The sequence below is a fragment of the Pelodiscus sinensis genome, chromosome 3 (genome assembly GCF_049634645.1).
Source record: "Pelodiscus sinensis isolate JC-2024 chromosome 3, ASM4963464v1, whole genome shotgun sequence".
In the NCBI taxonomy this organism is placed as follows: domain Eukaryota; kingdom Metazoa; phylum Chordata; order Testudines; family Trionychidae; genus Pelodiscus; species Pelodiscus sinensis.
This window is the reverse complement of record NC_134713.1, coordinates 192,999,078-193,019,906: the sequence shown is the minus strand read 5'-3', so window position 1 is coordinate 193,019,906 and position 20,829 is coordinate 192,999,078. Positions and strand designations below refer to the sequence as shown.

At 42.7% G+C, this 20,829-nt stretch overlaps 1 protein-coding gene across 5 annotated transcripts in view; it reads right to left on the bottom strand.

Moving 5' to 3' along the window:
- Positions 1-16,366, bottom strand: part of GPCPD1 (glycerophosphocholine phosphodiesterase 1) — a 60,693-nt gene extending 44,327 nt beyond the window's left edge. For 2 of the 5 annotated variants that reach the window (XM_075925726.1, XM_075925727.1), the window contains exons 1-5: positions 16,107-16,366; positions 9,613-9,696; positions 5,853-5,949; positions 3,337-3,421; positions 367-442 (exon numbers count right to left, since the gene is read on the bottom strand). In XM_075925726.1, the coding sequence (XP_075781841.1) occupies positions 367-442; positions 3,337-3,421; positions 5,853-5,949; positions 9,613-9,661 (307 nt within the window). In that variant the 5' untranslated portion in view covers positions 9,662-9,696; positions 16,107-16,366. Of the gene's footprint in view, positions 1-366; positions 443-3,336; positions 3,422-5,852; positions 5,950-9,612; positions 9,697-15,348; positions 15,579-16,106 lie in introns of those variants that run through there. The other 3 variants (XM_075925723.1, XM_075925724.1, XM_006135999.2) reach the window with 3 other exon arrangements.
- Between the last annotated feature and the right edge of the window lie 4,463 nt (positions 16,367-20,829).

Below are 20,829 nucleotides of genomic sequence, written 5' to 3'. Positions count from 1 at the left end.
ATCCTCCCCTTCTCCACATTTATTTTAAAAGTGGAACTATGGAGCCTCAGTCTCAAAGTGTGACAAATATCAAAAAGCTTTGCTAAACTCCAATTTAAATAGAAACAGGAAGACTAAGACAAAAATTTAGAAAACAGTTTCAAATCCATTGCATTTTAAAAGCAGTTACTCCCAGAGCTTAAAAGTTTGACAATTTTAAGGTGGAGAATGAGGTCCATGATGCTTAAAAATTGTTTCTCTTAAACAAACATTACTAAATTTAAATATTTTAAAGCTATAAATTATTGGTCAATCCTACTAAACCTATGTGCAGAATATTAGTAATCTTATGCATATGCCTCAAACCAATGCAATTGATGCCCATACCTAAAGGGGTTATTGATCGTGGTTGTAGATGAGTCTCCCACTTGTGAACTATGACTTGGCAGGGACCATCGATAGTCTGTAATTTAAAAGTTAAATGTCTGCAATGATCTCTTATATCGGATATTCTACCCACAATGCCACTTGGGATGCTTGTGATCTTAACTTATATGCTAAAGAATAAGAAAAGATAAGGCTTGCTTCTTACCACTGAGACTGCTGATGATGCAACTTGATGAGACATATCACTATGACAAATTTGGACTGGGAATGGAGAAGTTGGATGCCGTTATTAAAATCAAAGTTTATAACTACTTTATTTGAAAATTACTCTGTCCAACAACAAAGTTTTTTACTGAACTCAGGTTTTGTTTTAAATCTGTGGTACTGCAAGAGTTAGCATTAATTATCTGAATCTCTCTTCAATTTATTGCTTCTGATAGGCTTCTAGCATTCTACACAACTCTTTTTGGTTGTTGTGTTTTTTCAGTTAAAGTTTGAAAAAAAAATAATGTCTGTTTTATTTAGGGAGAAACTTAAACTGAGGTAAACTGTTTTGACTGTGGAAGAGGTCCTTTTCTTCAGTATTACCTCATCTATTTGTATTTTGAAGATCTGAATTTGGTTCGCTGCCACAAAAAGGAATATAAAAATTTATACCACTTAAAAGGCATAGCAAAAGCATGATGAAAGTGTTCAAAGTGCTAAAGAGAAGAAGAAAGGTCATCATTTTAGGTGAACCATATATCCAAATTAAAATATTTTACACAGACTATTCTAGGGCAAAGGAGAATGTATTCATAGAAGAATCCACAAAATGGGGACGAAGATGCCATGCAGAAGACTAGGAGTTGTCACTACAAAAAAATTTGCTTTTAACAATTTTAAACACAACAAGCTATCAGTGAAGTCCTTTATGGTTAGTTTTGGTTAGAGATAGATTAAATGTGCAGTTCTCCTCCAAACTTTGCCTATTGTATGCACTATTTGGTTTTAGTAGAAAGCAAATTAGATATTGAGAACAATGATTGTTTCTCTTACCAAGATCAAAAGAGCTTTAAAATTGCTTTCTAAGTTAGAACTTGTAATAACAAGTTGGTTGGCTGCAGAAGCAAGAACTGAGCCTTTACTGGGTCCAAGTCTCTAGATAATCTGTATTGAACTGGACTCCAACATTTTTAAATTACCTACTTCTCTTATCAGAACACAGTTCCATTTGCTACAGAAAGTGCTGATAGCTATCTTCAGGGTTCACCATCCTAGTATTTTTGGCTAAACCACTCGATTTCATCAAGCCTACATCGTCCCTTCCCTTACAAAGCATATGGTTCAGCATCACAAGCACCAACACCAGTTTGGTCTCAGATGAATTTTAAAAAAAATAGGCAAACATTAAATCTGTTTCAAATTAACAGCAACAACTTAATTTGCTAACAAAAAGGGATTCAGTTTGTCCAAATTGTCCAATATGAATGAGTGAAGTATGTGAACACTGTAAATGTTTATGGCTCAGTGTCAATTTTTTAATATAAGACGGGACTTCCTGATATTATGTTAAATATATGCAATCTATTAAGGTTTTTACATCAGCTGACCCCAAAAGCCAAAGATTTAAAAGCATTAAGTAAATTTAGGTTTGATCTCTGCATTTACTTTTTGCAGTAATACAAAGTTCCCATTTAGCTCAAAGCTGCATATATCCCACCCAAAGCCACTTCATGCAAAATACATATCCCAAAGTTATGAAGCACTTGCTGCTTGAAAAGGAAGACTACATCTAGTTATAACAAGATTTTACACAATTAGTCTTTCTTTTGGTAATGTTATGCTAATTAACAGAGAGCAAGAAAGATCAGAATTGCAAGGATAGAAGAGGGAAAGGGAAAACACGTATTTTAGACAATTCTGTAAGTTGAAAGGGACATGAAGTCAAGTTTCTTCCCTCTTTTCTTGTAACAGACCCATATACTTTTTGGCTGACACACACACACACACTCTGGATTCTTATAGCAAAATCTTTGGCTGCCAGCAGAGAGGCAGGTGCCCACAGCTGCTCCCATTAAGTAAGCGAGTGACCTCTCCAAAAAGCTAAACAACAAAAGCAGGGTACAATCAAAGGAGGTCAGTCTATCCTGAAGAATTTATCAATGTAATCTGTGTAAGTGTCATGCCAGGTACCTAAACATGCATTGTACTATGATTAGATTAACTACTGAGATAGCAGACATACCTCCAAATCCAAGATTCTCAAAATGGAATCTCATATGCCATATAAAAAGCTGGGCAGTAATTTACAAGCAGACAGCTGAATGCCAGAACAATTTAAATGCAAATTTTAAACTTCAGTAATTTCTACTGGGACTGTTCCTAAAAAGTTAAAAACCAAGTAAAAACTGAAGATGCAAATGTCTACATAGGAACTATGAAAAAATATTGGAATGTTTCAACTTTTTGCTTTTTTAAATGAAAGCAGTTAAAATCTGGTCAATGCACAAGAAGAGAGGTAGTTAACATTTAAGATATTTTATCAAAAATAATTTAATATTAAAGCACAGGCAGCAGAATTTCAGCAAGTTTACTTAAATTAACAATTTTCTTCACCTATTATATGTTTATGTTACTATGATTCAATACTCTTACCCTGTTTAATAAAGTTGCTGGCTTTTAACGATTACTTCTAGTGAGAACAGATAAAGATGACCTGCAGTTAGGAGGGATTTTTTATGTACTGAAGATCTGCGTGATCATCATGCATTTTACAGAAGGAACAAAAAGCCAGCAATTGATAGGCAGGGAAATAGGAACAGCTAAAGTAACCAACTCCATACAGTAATAGTAGTTGTCAGAGACTAAGACTGTGTCTTTTAATGCTTTATTATTTTGCTGGAGTCATAAGACACTCTTTATTAAATTAAATTAAAATAAAGTATTACAGTAAAAATTAAAAAAGACAGCTTAAAAACTTATACATACCTTGGGTTCTAGGAAGCACCCTTTAAAATATCGATATTGAACAGCAACTCCTCTAGTGAGTTCAACAGTAGTTTTCCATAACATGCTATGGAAAAAAATAGTTTTTAAAAGCATCTGAATACATCAAATTTTTCAAAAGATTTTAGTGCAAGCCCAAAACTGAAAGTTTTATAGAAATGTGTAAGTATATAAACATGGCTTGGGGAAAATGACTTAACCATCCAAGTACATTCTTTTGATTGCTTTTTATTTTTTAAAGGTATTGAAAGAGGCAATTATTTTAAAAAGTTAATCAAAGAAACTGCCAGTGTATTTGCACATCTTTCTTACAACCTGAATAGCAACACTGAATTTATTAAATGAACCTCTAAAATGTCTCGAGAGGCTGAAAGCATTTTACAATATTTATGGTGATGTTTCAGTAAGATTTTATTGCTACAATATAATGATTCAACCATTCAGAATGTTACAGTCAAAAGTGCACTACTGTCAGAACGTGCATCATTGTCAGTACAGTAATATATCCCATACATCTTATAAAATAAACCAAGCGTAATAGCACAAAAAGTTATCTTCTAGCTGATGTAAGCATGCATCAAGTGAAATAAGAAGATACATAGCACTTCCATTTTATCTTTTGTCTATAGGTCTGACATGGTTTACAAAGTAAGGTAAAAATTCTTATCCTCATTTTACCAGGGATGTTAGATAGTATGTAACTGAAGAGTCATGTAGCCACTAGGGATGTTAGATATCGATTAACTGAATAGTTAAGAATTCATGTAGTTAATCATCGTTACTCAACTATTGTATAGTCCCTGAGGGCAAGGCCGGCAGTCAGGGCACTCCGGCTCCACTCCTGGGGAGCTCCCTGTAACCCTACGCTGCTGACTCCCCATCAGAGGTAGTAACATAGGGTGGCAGGGGGAATGAGTCCATGAGGGAAGCCTATTTAAAAGCTAGCTCCTCTCACTGACTAGCTGCCTGCCACTCTGTACTGCTGCCTCAGATACAGAGGCAGCAGCTCAGGATAGCAGCAGCCCCTGCCCGGGGGGTGGGAGGGGTCTGAACTCTTGGTGGACTGAGGTTGCTTCATTGAATGTGGAGCAGCCACTGTCCACAGTGCACTCAGACCCCTGCTGTGGACAGGTGCTGCTGCCACAAACAGCCTCTGCCCACGGAGGGTCCAGGCTTGCCACAGAGCGAGGCTGCTCCAAGAGACGCAGTGCAGCCTCTGTCCATGGGCAGCTCAGAACAGAGGCTGCCTCTGAAGGATGCAGCGAGGGAGGGGGAAGGCAGGCCCACATGAGCCAATATGCACATCACACATATCCACTCCTGCCTGCCCCCCCTCATATTCCACACTGCTGCCTCTCTATCAGAGGCAGCAGCGCAGGAGTGGGAGGTGGGGCACTTGCTCCCACCACCCTCCCACCGACAGGATTAACTGATAAAACCAGGCTTATTGCTTAATTGTGTAGTTGTCTACATGTTAACATCCCTACATTTTACAGATGGAGGAAAATGATAAACAGGTTAAATGATTAAGGTCACAAACAGTCATTGGCAAAGTTAGAAACAAATTTCCTGCATGTTATTCCCTAAACCAGAAAAAAAAACACCAAACAGGTAACTTATTTTAAGGAAACGGCTGACTTTTTTTTTTTTGCAGTAAAAACTTAAACAATGAATGGTTGTTTACATTTTTCAGTTACAAACTAACATGGCTACTCAGTGAGTCTTTTGGCAGTATTTATTCGCATACTAAACTACAGGCAGTCCCCGGGTTACATGGATCCGACTTACATCAGATCCCTACTTACAAACGGGGTGAGGCAACCCCGCACTAGCTGCTTCCCCCCAGCAGACCAGGGAGACACGAAGCTAGCGCCGCCCCCCAGCAGACCAGGGAGACGTGGAGCGGCTTTTCTCAACAGACACCTCAGCTTGAGAATAAAGGACTGAGGGAAGTGAGGTGTGGGAGAATAAAACTGAGCTCTGGAGAAATGTTTGGCTAGAGTTTCCCCTACAATATGTACCAGTTCCGACTTACATACAAATTCAACTTAAGAACAAACCTACAGTCCCTATCTTGTACGTAACCCGGGGACTGCCTGTATTTTAAAATTCATGCAACACGAGTTAGTGTTTGATGTTTCCCTATTCACAACTATACAAAAATGTTATTCTTACTACAGATTTATAGTAAATGTTTTTAAGGTGCTGTTAAGGATGATCTGCACTAAAAACATTTTTTGAGCAGTGCTACAACTCCATTCCAAAAGGGACACCACTCATAACTGGAAAAGCTCATTGCAAGTATTAATGTAATGGAATTTATAAAATGCCTTTGTTCCTAAAAATGCTTTCCAAATGATCAAGCTATGGAAATACCCAATAAGATAAATACTCTAGGGAATTTTATGAATTGTGTGCAAAATTTTCAGAATTTTGTTTTCAATATCAAAATCTAAGAATTAGATCAGTTCTCCCCCACCCCCCCACTAAATGCTTACCCATCATCATCGGCATCATCAGCCTGAAGGACCACTGCATTTTGAGGATTCCAGTTCCCTAAAGAGTTGCAGCTCCCACATATTGCAAAAACCTCTCCTACGAAGAGAATAATCAAAATTACTTGGAGTGGTCTTCAATTACAAAGAGCAATTGAAAGAATTGAAAAACTTTATTTGGTCTATTTTTATAATATATGAAAGACCCCAATCCAGTCCTCATCAGTAAATTGTCCTCTCCACACACATGCAAAAGTTATGTTATTACAGGACTGACTCTGCTTCCAATTTCGTCTCCCATCTTGAAGGGTTTACTCACCAGTTTATAGAAAGGCAGGGTTACTGACAGTTACTGCTTAATAATTGGGACAACCACATATTCTTCTGCAGCATAGCTGCTCAGTCACCTCAGGCAATAGTACAGGCAGATTCTGAAGTACAGATACTTGATGCCAAGTCAGTTTCCTTGAAATTCATTTCAAATATTTAGTGGGTAGCACAAGCAGAATTAATGTACCCAATAAGTAGCAACTAATTTGTTGTTTATATTTAAGTTTCTCAACAAAAAGGAAAGCACAGAGAGTAGGCTGCTAATTTAAGCCTCAAATTCACAAATATTTATGCACATGCTTCACTTTTCCCAGGTGACTAGTTCCATTGCAAGACAAGCCTTCAGAAGGCACATGCTCTTTACCATGAACAAATATTTACCTTTTTCTCTTTTATACTTTTTAAAATGGAAAAAAATAGTATGTGGCCATATAAACAAACACTGTCACAATGCATGCACAGAAGGCAGCAGAATTAAATTTCTGTAGGCATGTATTTTGGCATTTTCAAGCTTCAGTACTTGTCTCTTCAGTCTCTTGTAACTATTTAGTCTTTACTAAACTACTTGTTTTTCCTGTTACCAACTAAGTTGGCTACCACTCTGAAGCTTTCAACCTTGTTCATCTTAGTTTCTTATGTGTATATGACTATAAGCACCACAATATTAGTGGTTGTGCATATGCGTACACACACACACACACACACACACACACACACGAGACATACAGTATGGACAAATTAAGGCGTTTGTGTTTCTGGTGAGGCCTTCACATTGAGAATCTCAAGAATTTCCTCTCCCTCCCCCCTTGATTAACTTGAACTGCACAACTTCAACATTGTTTTCTTGATGTTAAAACAGTACTTTTGGAACAATTTGAGTTATTTGTAGTTTTACAGAGAGCCTTGCCCCCTGCCCCTCATGCAAACTGTTCCACTTTGGAGCAGTCTACGCACCCAAGAACACACCAAATTTTTAACACCCTTATGGGATTTCATTTGGTCCTGCTACAAGTCTTCACAGATGCTCACTGAACATTTTAGTAAGCTTGACCTCTTTCCCCCTCTACTCACCAGGTCCCTCCCCAAAATGCCTAGAATAGCATTACCCATTAATTAAAAATAATCTTTATATGCACAATTTTAAACTTCAGTAATTTCCACTGGAAGTGTTCCTAAAAAGTTAAACACAGGATTGGAATTTGTTTCATCCTCACTAAAAAAATTGAATTGTTTTAACTTCATGTTTCAAAAATAATTTCACCTTTGGGCTGAGACCAAAGATGCAGCATTTTAGCTCAAAGGAAAATATCACTTCAGTTTCAGAAACATGAGCATCAGTAAACTGGAATTAATGAAGACTAAGCTACCTGTCATGTCAATGGACTAGGTATTTTCACCTATTAAACTTGAACCACTCCTACAGAGACACAGGAAACCTTAATAAAAGCTGTGAGTCTGTGCCAAAGTCACTACCTCGGACAACTATTTCAAATTCTCATACTAGGGAAGAGTATATGCAAAATTTAAAAAAATTTTAAAATGATGTTACTGAGGTTGTTCAGTCCCAATAATAGTAATTATCATATTTTGCATAAATAGTTTCTTTAAAATCTGAAAACACAGAATTCAGACCTACTTTATACTCTCCATGGTTAACATATAAAGATAGATGGGTAATATGCCAATGTACTTACTACAGGGGTGGGCAATTAGGGCCTGGGCTGGGGGAAGCACATGAAGTTTCCTCCGCCCTGCCAGGAGCACACAGCACTTTTCCATAATTGGCCTGGGAGTGGGAGAGCGACAGGGCCTCCTCGGGCTGGATCAAACCACTTGACGGACCGGATCCGGTCCGCGGAGGCCCTTTTGCCCACCCCTGCTACAGGAACTAGTGACTTCAAAGCAGTCAAATCATTATAGCACTGTATAAACAACACCAGTTGTGTGTATATACAGTTAAGTATTGCTATGCTGTTACACAGGGAGTGCATATAGTTAGGTTAGCCAGGATAGTTGAGAAGATGAATACCTTACATACACTTGTGGCAAGTCATATAGGGTATGTCTAGACTACATACCTCTGGCAACAGAGGCATGTAGATTTAGCTACCCGACATAGGCAAAGAAGCGGGGATTTAAATAATCCCCACTTCATTAAAATAAACATGGCCGCAGCGCTGTGCCGACAATCAGCTGATCCGGCATAGCGCAGTAGTCTAGACACAGATCAGTCGGCTGGGGAAGCCTTTGCCGACCGATCCTGAAAGCTTCGTCATGAGGGATCGGTCAGCAAAGGCTTCCCCAGCCGACTAATCCACGTCTAGACTACTGCCCTGTGCCGGATCAGCTGATTGTCGACAAAGCGCATCGGCCATGTTTATTTTAATGAAGCGGGGATTATTTAAATCCCCGCTTCTTTGCCTATGTCGGGTAGCAAAATCTACACGCCTCTGTCGCCAGAGGCATGTAGACTAGACATATCCATAATGATTCACAGAGGAAGCCCTCAGGTTGTTTTAGATCACGGTTTCCCAACCTATGGGTCGGGACCCAAATATAGGTCACCATTATATTTCAAAAGGGTCGCCAGGTGTCTCCCCAGGTGGCTCTTAAGGAGCCATTCACACATTCTTTTTAATTGCCCTGGGTCACCAAGTCTTCCTGAATTGTCAAAATGGGTCCCCATCTGGAAAAGGTTGGGAACCGCTGTTTTAGATGCAATCAACCACTGAGTGTGTGCATTTGTTTCTGAATTAGAGGAGGTGGTACAAGATCAGAAGCTCAAAAAGAATGGCTACTAGTACCTGTGTTTTTGGCTTGTAATAATTTTTAAAAAAATGTTGAAAACAAAGATTGGATAATATTCCACTGGTCAAAACCAGGTAGACACAGAAAAGAAATGTAACTGAGATATGAGGTTTTAGGACACTGGATTAGATAGCACATTGTTCTGACCCAATAGGTCAACTCATATTCCAAGCCCATTCAAGTTGAACCAAATATAACGGGAACCATCAGAATATCTAAGCATGAACTAAGGATTTTCCAAGAAATAGAGCAATGTATGCCTCCATATCTGGTATCAGGATTAATGCTAAATATTTCTACTAGGTAAAGTAAGGTTATCACAAATACAACTCTAACATTACAAATATTCACCCTTTCAGAGAGTATATCAAAATCTCAAGTATGCTATATTTTTCAAACAAAAGTGAATTTTTACCTGATTTATTAATTCTCCAATCCTCTGCTAAAAACAATTATTTTGCCTAGCTCCTTTTTACTGTTCCACTCTGTGCCTTGTCATCCCAGTTATCAAAATTATATAATTCTTTGCCCTTTAACAAAAATAATTTTTTTTAAACTCTAGGGCTGAAATTTTTTCTTCTAGTTTTATGACACAAAAAAGTATACGATAAATGTAATTTTGTACCTGGTATTGATGTTCCTCTTATTTCAAAAGAGACTTGAGATGGGGTCATACTTGCAGATAAAGACAAAGGAAGTCTGGTGTCTCCTATTAGGAGGGAAAAGTAATATTTCAGTAACAATACACTGATTCTGTAACTCACTAAAAGCTACAATATGAGCTTCATCTATCTATAGAGAGGTGACCAACTATTGGTCTTTAATGTTCTGAGTCAGCAGCAATACTTGTGAGCTCTATGCCACTTCACAGCAACCCAAAGTAAAGAACTGAACACATCAAGAAATTACTGTCCAGCCAATGGGCAGTGTCAGCGTGATACAAGGCCTACATGCAAAGTAAACACGTATTAAACAATAACAGTGAGATTGGTAAGTGCAACTACAAATAGCATTCAATATTTTTAGAGGAAGATTTCCCTAAAGCACTCAGAATTTGCCTAACTGTGCTCCCAGTGAAGTCAGAGTTTTATCGCTAGAGTCAAAGTGAAATTATACTCTTCAATGGCCAATGGCTGTTCTATAGGTAAACAGCAGCCGCTTCAAACTATTCTTTACTCTTAATTAGGGTTTGCTCCAGCTGGGACAGGCCTGCCAGTTAACCCATTACCAGAATGCTTACCAGGTAAGGCTAATGCTTACTGGTTAACTTTGTACATCTCTTTGTTCATGTGTTTACACCACATGAACATCTGGTCCTGTTGGTGAACTGATTAGCCTCGGTAGGGAAGATATTTGGTAAGCTGTGTTGACGAGTTGTGTTTCATGAGGCGCATTTAAAAAGACAAACTGTTCAGCTTAGAATAAGAGACAACAAAAGGATGACAGAGGTCTATACAATCATGAATGTTATAGGGGAAACACGTTCTTGAGTTATGTGAAATGGTAAATAATAAGGGGTCACTTGAATAAAACAAACAAACAAACAAAACATCAGGTTCCAAACAAACAAAAGGAAGTACTTCTTCACACAACAGAGTCAACTTGGGGAACACATTCCAAACTAGGGATGTAAAAAGTTAATGGGTCAACCAGTTACCTGGTAAGCATTAGCCTTACCAGAATGCTTACTTGGTAACTAGAGTTCAGGGCAGCAGGTGGGGCTCCAGAGCAGGCAGGCAGCATCGCCACAGTGGCTCCAGATCCCAGCCCAGCAGCCCTACCCGCAGGGACACTCCCAGCCAGATTCCTAAACACAGCATACCAGGATTCCAACATTCCTACCCATAGCAACAATAACACCCTCCACCCTGGCTGCCCTGCCCCTACCAACAGTTAACGGGTTAAACAATATCATTTAATCGGTTAACTGTTTTGATCAATATTCACATCCCTACTCCAAGACAGCGTTGTGATGGTTAAAACATAACTGGGTTAAAAAACAAAGAGTTAGATAAGTTAAGAGGCCAGGTCCATCAGTAGGGATGTTAAAATTTGTTTATTTTGGTAAATGTGTACCTGCTGAAATTTTCAGTCTGTACACACTTACACAAAAAGAAGGAAGAGGAGGGGGGCAGGAGACAACTCCATGAGAGTTGGTGCAGTGGGGAAGCAGATCTGCAAAAGCAGATACAGAGGCAGCAGTGCAGGGGGAGAGGGAAGCACGGGGCTGCGTGTAATGATAAGGGTTAACTAGGGTTGCCAGATGGTTTCTGAAAAAATACAAAGATCCCAAGAGTTGTTAAGCCAAAACACCAGCGTGGTCCCTTTAAGAAACACTTTGCTTTTGAGGCTTTTTGGCCCTAACAGGCTGCAGGCAGCCGCCTGCCAATTTACCTCCCTGCCCCAGGATGGACAGCTCCCCTGCAGAACCCGTATGCACCCGGGGTTTTTGCCTGGGGGGGGGGGGGGGGAGGGGGGCAGAGAAATCAGAAAATACCGGACATTTTAGATATCCGGTATTTTCTGAAATTTTTTTTTTAACTAGACAGAAGGCGAAAATACCAGACTGTCCAGTTCAATATCAGACACCTGGCAACTCTAGGGTTAACTGATGAGCCCAGGCTCATTGGTTAACTATGTACAGGAGTACACATTCACCTCCCTATGTGATTAGCAGCCAGGATGGTCTGGAACACAAGCCAGGTGCTGTTAAGTCTCCAAAAGATAGACGTTGAGACTGGACTAAAGGGGGATACACATCACATGATAAGAAAACTGCCCTGTTCTCTTCAATCTCTCAGAAACATATTGGCTACCATCATGAGAGGGGATACAGAGCAGGAGTTACCTGGAAATAAGTTTTGTTTATAATCATTTTACATTCTGTTTAAAATTGCACGTTTCAATTTTAAGCAGTCCTTCTCCCTATAATACCCATAGAACACATGGATGCTATCAACGCCAACCCTATCTGATAGGAAAATAAAGTCAGAGCACTTGCTGACCCCCGTTTGCCTTACATCAGTGTTTCTTAAACTGTGTTCCCTGGCACATCGGTGTGTCGTGAGGCAGTCGGAGGTGTGCCGGGGAGAACAGAGCTCAAAATGGTCGCCCTTAAAAGGTCAGGCAACCTCCCCCCCCCTTTTTTTTTGCTCAACAAAAAAATCCTTGGTGTTTCTCATTAAAAAAAATGTTGTTTGGTATTCCTCAGTCTTAAAAAGTTTAAGAAACACTGCCTTACATAATATACCATCACAAGTTATGTAATTAGTATATGAGGAACAAAGTCCAGCACAGTAGGGAACAAACAAAAACAAACAAACAAAGACACACAATAAGCATCTTAAATGGAATTTAAATTTCAAATGAAAACTCGTTACACTAATACAGTAATTCCTCATTTAACACTATAGATGCGTTTCTGAAAATGTCCGTGCCAAGCGAAAACATGCTATGGGGGGGGGGGGTTCAATTTTCCCATTAAAAATAATGGAAAAGGAGAGGGTTGCATTTCAGGTAGTGGTGGCAAAGTCAATTTTTTGTTGGTGCTGGGTTGTCAGTGTCAACATTAGATATCTAGCAACACAAGTCACCGCGGTTTGTTAAAACACATGAGTGAGCAGAGGAGCACTGTGACCATGTGTATTCATTCACTCATGCGTATTACCACTCTTTTCACCAACTTATGGCGCTGCACGAAGTAGTCCACCACTGGATTATTTTCGTGTTATTTCAGGGACGGTTATGTTATTCAAAATCGGTTCCCTAAAAAAAATCGTGCTATTGCAAAAACGTGTTAAGCAGGTACGTGTTAAATGAGTAATTATTGTAGTACAAAGAATAGAACCCTCTCTCTCATACACAAGGTATCACAAAGTAACAAACTGCAAACATTCAATACAGCAACAGAAGGCAATAATCATGTAGTATCAGATAGGGATGTGACTAGCTGACTACCCAATAAGCATAAGCTTATCAGGTAGTTGAGTAGTGACTCAACTAGTTGTTTCCCCCAATGCTTGCTGCCTCTATCAGAGAGTGGCAGCAATGGGGGGGGGGGGGGAGTGATAAGGGGGGAAAGGGTTGGGGGGGCTCTTGCTGCATTTCAAAGGCTGAAGCATCACAGTCGGAACACACTTGCCCCATATTCCCCACTGCTTGTCTGCATTTTAAATATAGTAAGAGCCTTGGTTGCACATTTAAAAGGCTGAGGCGCAGTCAGCATAGTGAACACCCTACCTCCCCCTTATCAAATTATTAGCCAATTAATCAAAAGTTAACATCCCTAGCATCAGACATAAGAACCAGTGCCAAGGTTGAACAGCATATCAGGACATAATAGCTTCTTACAAAGAACTTCTGAAACCCTTTGTTTCCATCTGAATAGTCACAGACTGCCAAAAAGAACCTTATTTTGTCATCTTTCCTACATAACCAAGCATCTTTACAAATCCTGCAGCTCTCCTTGACACTGCATTGCAGCATTAAGACTTAGACATGATCTCAAAGTTAGATGCAAAATCTGAACACATGCACTTCTGATCAAAAAGCAGAAATTTTGCTGACAAAACAAAATCCTGATATATATTATAATTATCATTTAGGAAGTAGTAAAACAGAAATACTATTTTAAGAAACTGTATTACAGTATGCCTGGGGATTAAAATAGAAATATTAACATTTTAGAGAGATATTTAATTTATCTTGTAATTATCTGGCAATGTCTCCAAAGGTAAGTATTTATAACTGTTACTGAGAAGGCCAAAGTGTGCTATTGTATTTTAATTAGTACAATATATAATGTATTTTAATTGTATCTGTAATTATAAAAACAAATTTGTAGTTGACATTAGCTTACATTGTCATCTCTTTCAGAATAGGTAAACACAAGAAATAATTGAAATTATCAATATGCAGACTGTTCTTCCAGTTCAGTCATTTAACAGCAATTCTGGAGATTGCGTTTCTCAGAGAAGGCAGTGGAATGAATCTGGGTATGTTTGCAATGGCACCAAGTTGTGTAGTTGGGTTTTTTTTTTTTTTTTTTTTTTTTAAAAAGCATTTACTTAATTATCTAGGCCAGGATGAAATATTTCAGTGCTGAAACTTGATAAAAAAAATGGTTTCAGTCTAGGAGCAAGTATAACCCACAAACCTCCTGGGTGTGGTTTACTGTCCCATGATTAGACCACTGACAGAGACAGAATGAGTTTGCTCTACACTGTTTGCTTGACTCAAGCTGTAAAGGCTCCTACACTAAGCTCCCAAGGTCCCATTTTTGGTCCTGCCTGTTGGCATTACACAAGCCTCACTCTATCCCCCCTTATACCAATTAGTGATAAAAATGGAATGGACAACTAACTAGAAGTTTTGAATGCTCCCCACAGTTCTAGGACTAAAAAAAATAGCATTTTAAAAAAGTCATTATGTGGAATACTGCATTCTGTTTTGAGACAGAAAGCCAACTGACAGTTTTGAAAGTGGCCACTATTCAAGACAAAAAAATCTTCCTGGGAAAATATTTACAACATACTCTACACTTATTACAGACGTGACAGTGACACTTGTGGAATAAGTTTTGCTTTTCAGGTGTTATGTATTTCTACTACGAAAATATTTTAAGTTAGGTCCTCCACTATATTAAACCAACATTAAGAGTCCAATGAACTGACAAGTGCAATGATATACAATTTAAGCTTCCTAATGAACTTCCATACCCAGTAGTTGAGGCACATAGGGAATAGTTCACAAACCCTGCAGAAGTCATGAAGGAAACAAGGTGAGAATGGAATGAAAACGTTTATCTGGATTTTCTTGTTCATTTACATCAAATCTGTATGACTAACACAAAACATATTTAAAAGTCTCAGGGGATTAGCCTTGTTAGTCTGTAACTAAAAAAAAAAGCAAGTAGTCCTGTAGCACCTTAGAGACTGACAAAAATATATAGTATCATGAGCTTTTGTGGGCAAAACCCACCTCCTCAGATGAGCAGAAGTGGGCAGGATACAATGTATTTTTGTTAGAACAAAATATATTTAATAATTACACTGTATAGTTTAATGTATTGGAATGAAAAGCATTTGAATTACATATGGCCAAGTAATTCCCCCAGGAACCGAAAAGGCTACTTACTCTCTATCAAAGAGCCCTAATTTGATATTCTAACCCCCATCACAGCCATGTCATTTTGCTCCTGAATCCCCGATGACTCTGATCCCAGGAAAGGCTAGGCTCACACAGAGCAAACCTGTATCATTCCTTGGGTCCTAGCTCAGAATCCACCCCACGGATGGTGACCCCACAGCACCTCCCAACGCCCCCGAGGGGGCACTGAGCGCTGGCGCTGCCCGGGACTCACCGTGCTCCTAGCCAGGGAGCTGTCCCGACACTAGCTGGCTGCGGCAGCCCAGTCTGCTCAGTCCGAGAGCGGGTCGCACAACGCCCAGCGACAGGCGGTTGAAACAGCCTCCCTCTGCGGGCTCGTCACCGGCTCCGCGCCCAATCAGGGCCCCACACAAACCTCCCCGCGCTGGACAGCGGCCGGGCGAGACCGCCCCCTGCGCCCGGCTGCCGGACAGCACCTGCCCCGACCGGCAGAACAGCACAGCACAGCGCACCGCCCCCCCCCCCCCGGAGCGCCGCCTCGCTCCTCCCCGCCGGAAGTCCAACCACACTCCTCCCCGCTCCCCCTGCACCTCCGAGGGGAGTCCCGCCACTCCCCCAAATCCCTCGGGGAGCCCCGCCCCCCGAACCCCCCTCGGGGAGCCCCGCCTCGCGCCCCCCGCCTCCCCCGAACCCACTCGCGGAACCGCGCCCCCCGCCCGCCCCCTCGGGGAGCCCCGCCCCCCGAACCCCCCTCGGGGAGCCCCGCCTCGCGCCCCCCGCCTCCCCCGAACCCACTCGCGGAACCGCGCCCCCCGCCCGCCCCCTCGGGGAGCCCCGCCCCCCGAAGCCCCCTCGGGGAGCCCGCCTCGCGCCCCCCGCCCACCCCCTCGGGGAGCCCCGCCCCCCGAGCCCCCCTCAGGGAGCCCCGCCTCGCTCCTCCCCGCCCCGGGGAGCCCCGTCCCACACACCCGCCCCCCCCCCCCAGCTACAGCTCCTCCCCCGCGCTCCCACCTGTCAGAGACCTGGCCCCTCCCCGCGGCCACCGGCTCTGGCCTAGGCGCTGGACGCGGCTCCCGCCGCCTTTTGTGTGAGGAAGCGGCGCCGGCGGCCCCGGCTGCCGAGCTCCCCGCAGGGCTCGGCGTCGCCAACGGCCCGGCCAAACCGGTTCCAACCGCCCGGCCGGAACCCGGCGCGAGGCGGGGACTGGCAGGCGGCGGCCACGTGACAGGCGCAGCCAATGGGCGCGGAAACGATTCCTAGAAAGCGCCGCGCTGGGGGGAGAACCAGCGGCCAGCTGAGCTGGGGACCAAGGAAAAGCAGGAAGGCCCGGGGGCGGGGCTGAGTTAAGTCAGCCAATCAGCGTGCAGAGTGCCTGCCCGGAGGGGGCGTGGCCAGGGCTGGGGGCTGGCCGGCTTGAGGTGCCCCGGGCCAGGCTGGCATTGAGCCTCGGGCAGGGATGCGGCCAGGGCCTGCAGGGGAGACAGGGAGGCACCCAAAGGGCCAGGAGGGAGCGGAGTGGGCAGGTTGTGACTGTCATGATTATGAGGGTTAGCCAGCAGCCTGGGGATTAAGGGGTTAACTACACCTAGCCAGGTGGAGTGACCAGTAGGAATGTAGGTGGGACTTTCAAACTGGGACAAAGGAATTGGGGTTTTTTCCTTTCTCCTTTTTGTCTCTCTGGGTGAGGTCTCTGCAGCTACAGAGAGGGACAAGCATGTGTGTCTCTCTCTCTCTCTGTCTCTCTCTCTGTCTCTCTCCCCAAGACACCATTCTTCATTTTCTGCCAGAGTGGGGAAGGAGCCATGACATGGTGGCAGTGGTGGAATAGTCTGTGTCTGGCTTAAGCTTAACCTTTTGTCTGCCCCTCTGAGGCAGCCCAGAAAACAAAAGAAGAAACAAGAGAAAAAACTGCAAAGCTTGCACTCAAAGAAAAACCTGTGTCCTTTTAAAAATCCTGGGTTCTCAAAATAATCCTACCGCTATGCCACCATGTCATGGCTCCTTCCCCACTCTGGCATGATAAATGCAGAAGTGGGGGCCAGCAAGCGTACCCCAAAGCCTTATCTACCAGGCTTTGGTATAAAACTTCCCCCAAAATCTTAAAAACCTAGATCTTGGGAATAAAACTTCCGCTGCCACCACCCAAATATTGATAAAGAAACCAGGGGAAAGATCATTTGGGAAATCTCGTCCCCTCCCTGGCTAATAGCTATTGGTGGGCCCATCCTCCATAAATGTATCTAGTTCTTTTTTGAACCCTATTATAGGCTTGGCCTTCACAACATCCTCTGGCAAAGAGTTCCATTTCATACCCTTAATAATTTTTGTACTCATCTCCATGGTATAGTAACAGTTTTATTTCAAAGTGCGCTGAATGTAGCTACCATTATTATACATTCTTCCCCCATACACAAATACTCAATAGTTACAATGTCTCCTTAAAAAGTCTCATAAATTTTTAATCTGGCTGAAATTAGACTGCAGCTTTGAAAATACTCCATCTTGCAGGGAAATTGATATGCAATATGAGTGGGATTATAGGTAAGTAAAAAGACTTCCTTGCAACTAAACATTCCTACATTTGTTTGCTGAAAACAGAAGATCCAGCTTAAAGCCTGGCCAAAATTAAACAACAAAGAGATGCAAGGACTGATCTAAGGGTCAGTGAAAGAAGTGGAAAGACTACATTAGCTGCTGTAGGTTTTGGAGCAGCTCACTATTGTTTCCATATGCACACAACCCATTTACATTTTGGGGACAGATTTTTAAGCACCTAACTGCCTTTATAAATCTAGAGCCAAAGCTCTGTGCTTGGATTAGGGGCGTAGCCACTTAGCATCCAGGGCCACCCCACAGCACCACTCTACTCCCGTCCAAGTGCTAGCGCCACCCAGAACTGGTGGACGTACATAGCTCAACCGGACAGGAAGGGACAGCAGTAGCATGCTGCATGACCATGCCAGGCATGCTGCAGCAGGACAGCAAGCAGGCAGCCTGGCAGCAATGGCAGAGAGATCCTCAAAAAAGAGGCCTGTCACCTCAGGGAGACCAGCCTGGCATGGATGGGTGCAGTACCACAAGGAACTGGAGAGCAGTGTCTCCCCAGAGCTGGGTGTGCATAATGGACCCATGGGGGGCTTCTGACCAGAGCATCCCTCCCCCCTCAAAGCTGGCTGGAGGAGGTGGAGTGATTCCCCCTACACCCGTCGTTACCTGCCAACCCGAAGGCTCCCATCCAAATGTCCTATGTTGGCTACGCATTGAAGTGACAGAGCCGGTGATCTGAAACACAACATATAGGAATGCAGCATGAGTGGCTAATTCTATGCAGAGTTCAGCCCCTGACGCCAGTTAGAGCAGTCTTGGCTACTCTAACTTGTGCCAACTAATAACAGCCCCCTAAATGGGCTTTTACACAAACTGAGTATCAGCAGAGCGCACCACAGCGTCTTACTCCTGTGTCTATTCTCAGCTGTGCCCCCAGCGCGCTGCCTGTGCTGGAAAGTGTAGAGGGAATTGGGGGCAAGCAGGCTGGCTGTGTGCCACTAGGATTGGATTATCGGATATGTTGAGTTTTGAGCCCCCACGTGCCCCAGAGCAGTGCACAGGTTTCTGAACAGGGCTAGGATGTGGCCCAGTGAAATCACCCATGTAACAATAGTCCAAGTGAATCACAACAAAGTGCTTAATTTTCAAACCCAGTCCCTTATCTATGGATTGCAAGCATCCTGCCTCCCGAACATTCCTGCTGTGACACTGAGCTTCAAGTATGTTTCCTGTTTTGTAAAATCTTTGTACTAGAGGGGAATGTTCCAATGAAAACACAAACGGAAAATCTAAGAAAGTATTAAAGTGCCAGGTCCCCCATTAAAACTAGAAAATGGAACCGATTACAGTTGAAGGCCAAGATTGGGAGATTTCTGACTACATCCCATTGGTATTGCTGCTGATCTGCCAAAGTGTGTCAACGTTTCTCCAGTGTGGTTTGTAGCATATCCCAAACTGGGACTTTAAATCTATAAATACATGAAGTGTCAATAAGATTTTTGTTAACTTTGTCATAAAGCAGATTTTTTCTTATGCTTTTGGACAGAACATGTTTTTTAAATTGCCTTTTGAACAATCAAAGGAACTATTTTATAACATGGTCTTCTAAGTCTTGAAATTGCAAACTCAAACCCTCACTGCAGTCCTAGCTGCTAGACAAAGCAGTTGCACAGTTTTTTATATTTATTCAGTGTTGAAACAAAGCTCTAAATAAAGCTCAACTTTAAAACAAGGGCCCAGGCACTCTGCTGTTGTACACTGGTGACGTCATTGGTGCTGAACCAGTTTACGTCAGCAGAGAGGTTAGCACAAGAAAATCTCAATAGTCAAAAATGCCAGTAAGACAGAGTCTATATTGAGAAATTAAATGCAAAGAAGTCAGGATCCTCTTGGGTAATGTTCCAATACCAATTTTAACTCTGCTTCTAATCTCTAAACTGGAATTGGGACTGGAGTCAGGATTGGGGTTGGATTTTCTGTCCATGTGCAGACAGAAGATATTCTCCAATCCAACCTCTTCTACCCTCTGAATGTTGGCCCCTTACTCAATGGGGTGAGGTTGGCTGGCTAGCCCCAGAACCAAAAGGAAGGGGAAGAGTCGATGAGAAATCAGGATCCTGACACTGACAGTCCATAGGAACAATGGGGAGAGACCAATGCCCAAGTCAGCCTCATTGATAGGGTGGGCACGCTACTGAGAGAGTCAGAAGGTTGGGTGAGGGGAGGCCCTTGTCCTCCATGTGAGTTGGGTTTGCCTGTGTCAGGCAAAGTGGGGCTGAGCTAAGGAGAGCACATGGGGCTGAGCTGGGCCAACCAGAGAGAACCAGAGACACTGTTCAGAGTGCAGATCCTGTGCAGAGATACAGCTGGGAGCAGGGCTGTAGCCACAGATCCTGAGACACAGTCCAGAAGCAGCACCATGTGGGGAGCAGGGCTGCAGCCAGAGGGGACAGAAAAGCTGCCTGAGAGCTGGAGACAGAGCAGCAGAGAGTGGAGTAGGGGCTGAAGCAGCCTGGAGCTGGATGTGGTGAGCAGCTAGGGTTGCCAGGTGTCTGGTATTGACCTGGACAGTCCGGGTAAAAAAAATCAGAAGCACTAGACCACTTGTCCAGTAAAAAAAAAAAAATCAGAAAATACCGGACATCTAAAATGTCAGGTATTTTCGGATTTTTTTTCCCTGCCAGGAGGCAAAAATACCAGACACCTGGCAACCCTACAACACTGAGCAACTGGGCCAGCCCGGTTCACTTTCTTCATTGTATTCCTTTGTTATATATGGTCATGCCAATTCTCTTTCTGAATATGATCTGAGGAAGTGGGTCTGGCCCACGAAAGCTCATCACCTAATAAACCATCTTGTTAGTCTTTAAAGTGCTACATAGCTTTTCCTTTTGTTTTACCAAGATCAGACTAACACGGCAACCTCTCTATTACTATTCTTGTCATAAGTTACTCATTAAGGGTGTTAGCTATCAGCCCTGTGCCCTTGGGGAACCAGGGAGTGACACTCTTGGAAAACCATTCCCTTCCCCCAGGCCTTTGCTAGAATCAAAGATAAAGCAATGAAAAGGCTGGAGAAGACACACCTAAACTGCTTCAGACAAGGGTGATAGAATTAAGGAAACACCCCAGCCTCATTTGCATGGGAGATAAAACAGAGGGACATCTCATTAGCATACAGAATGGA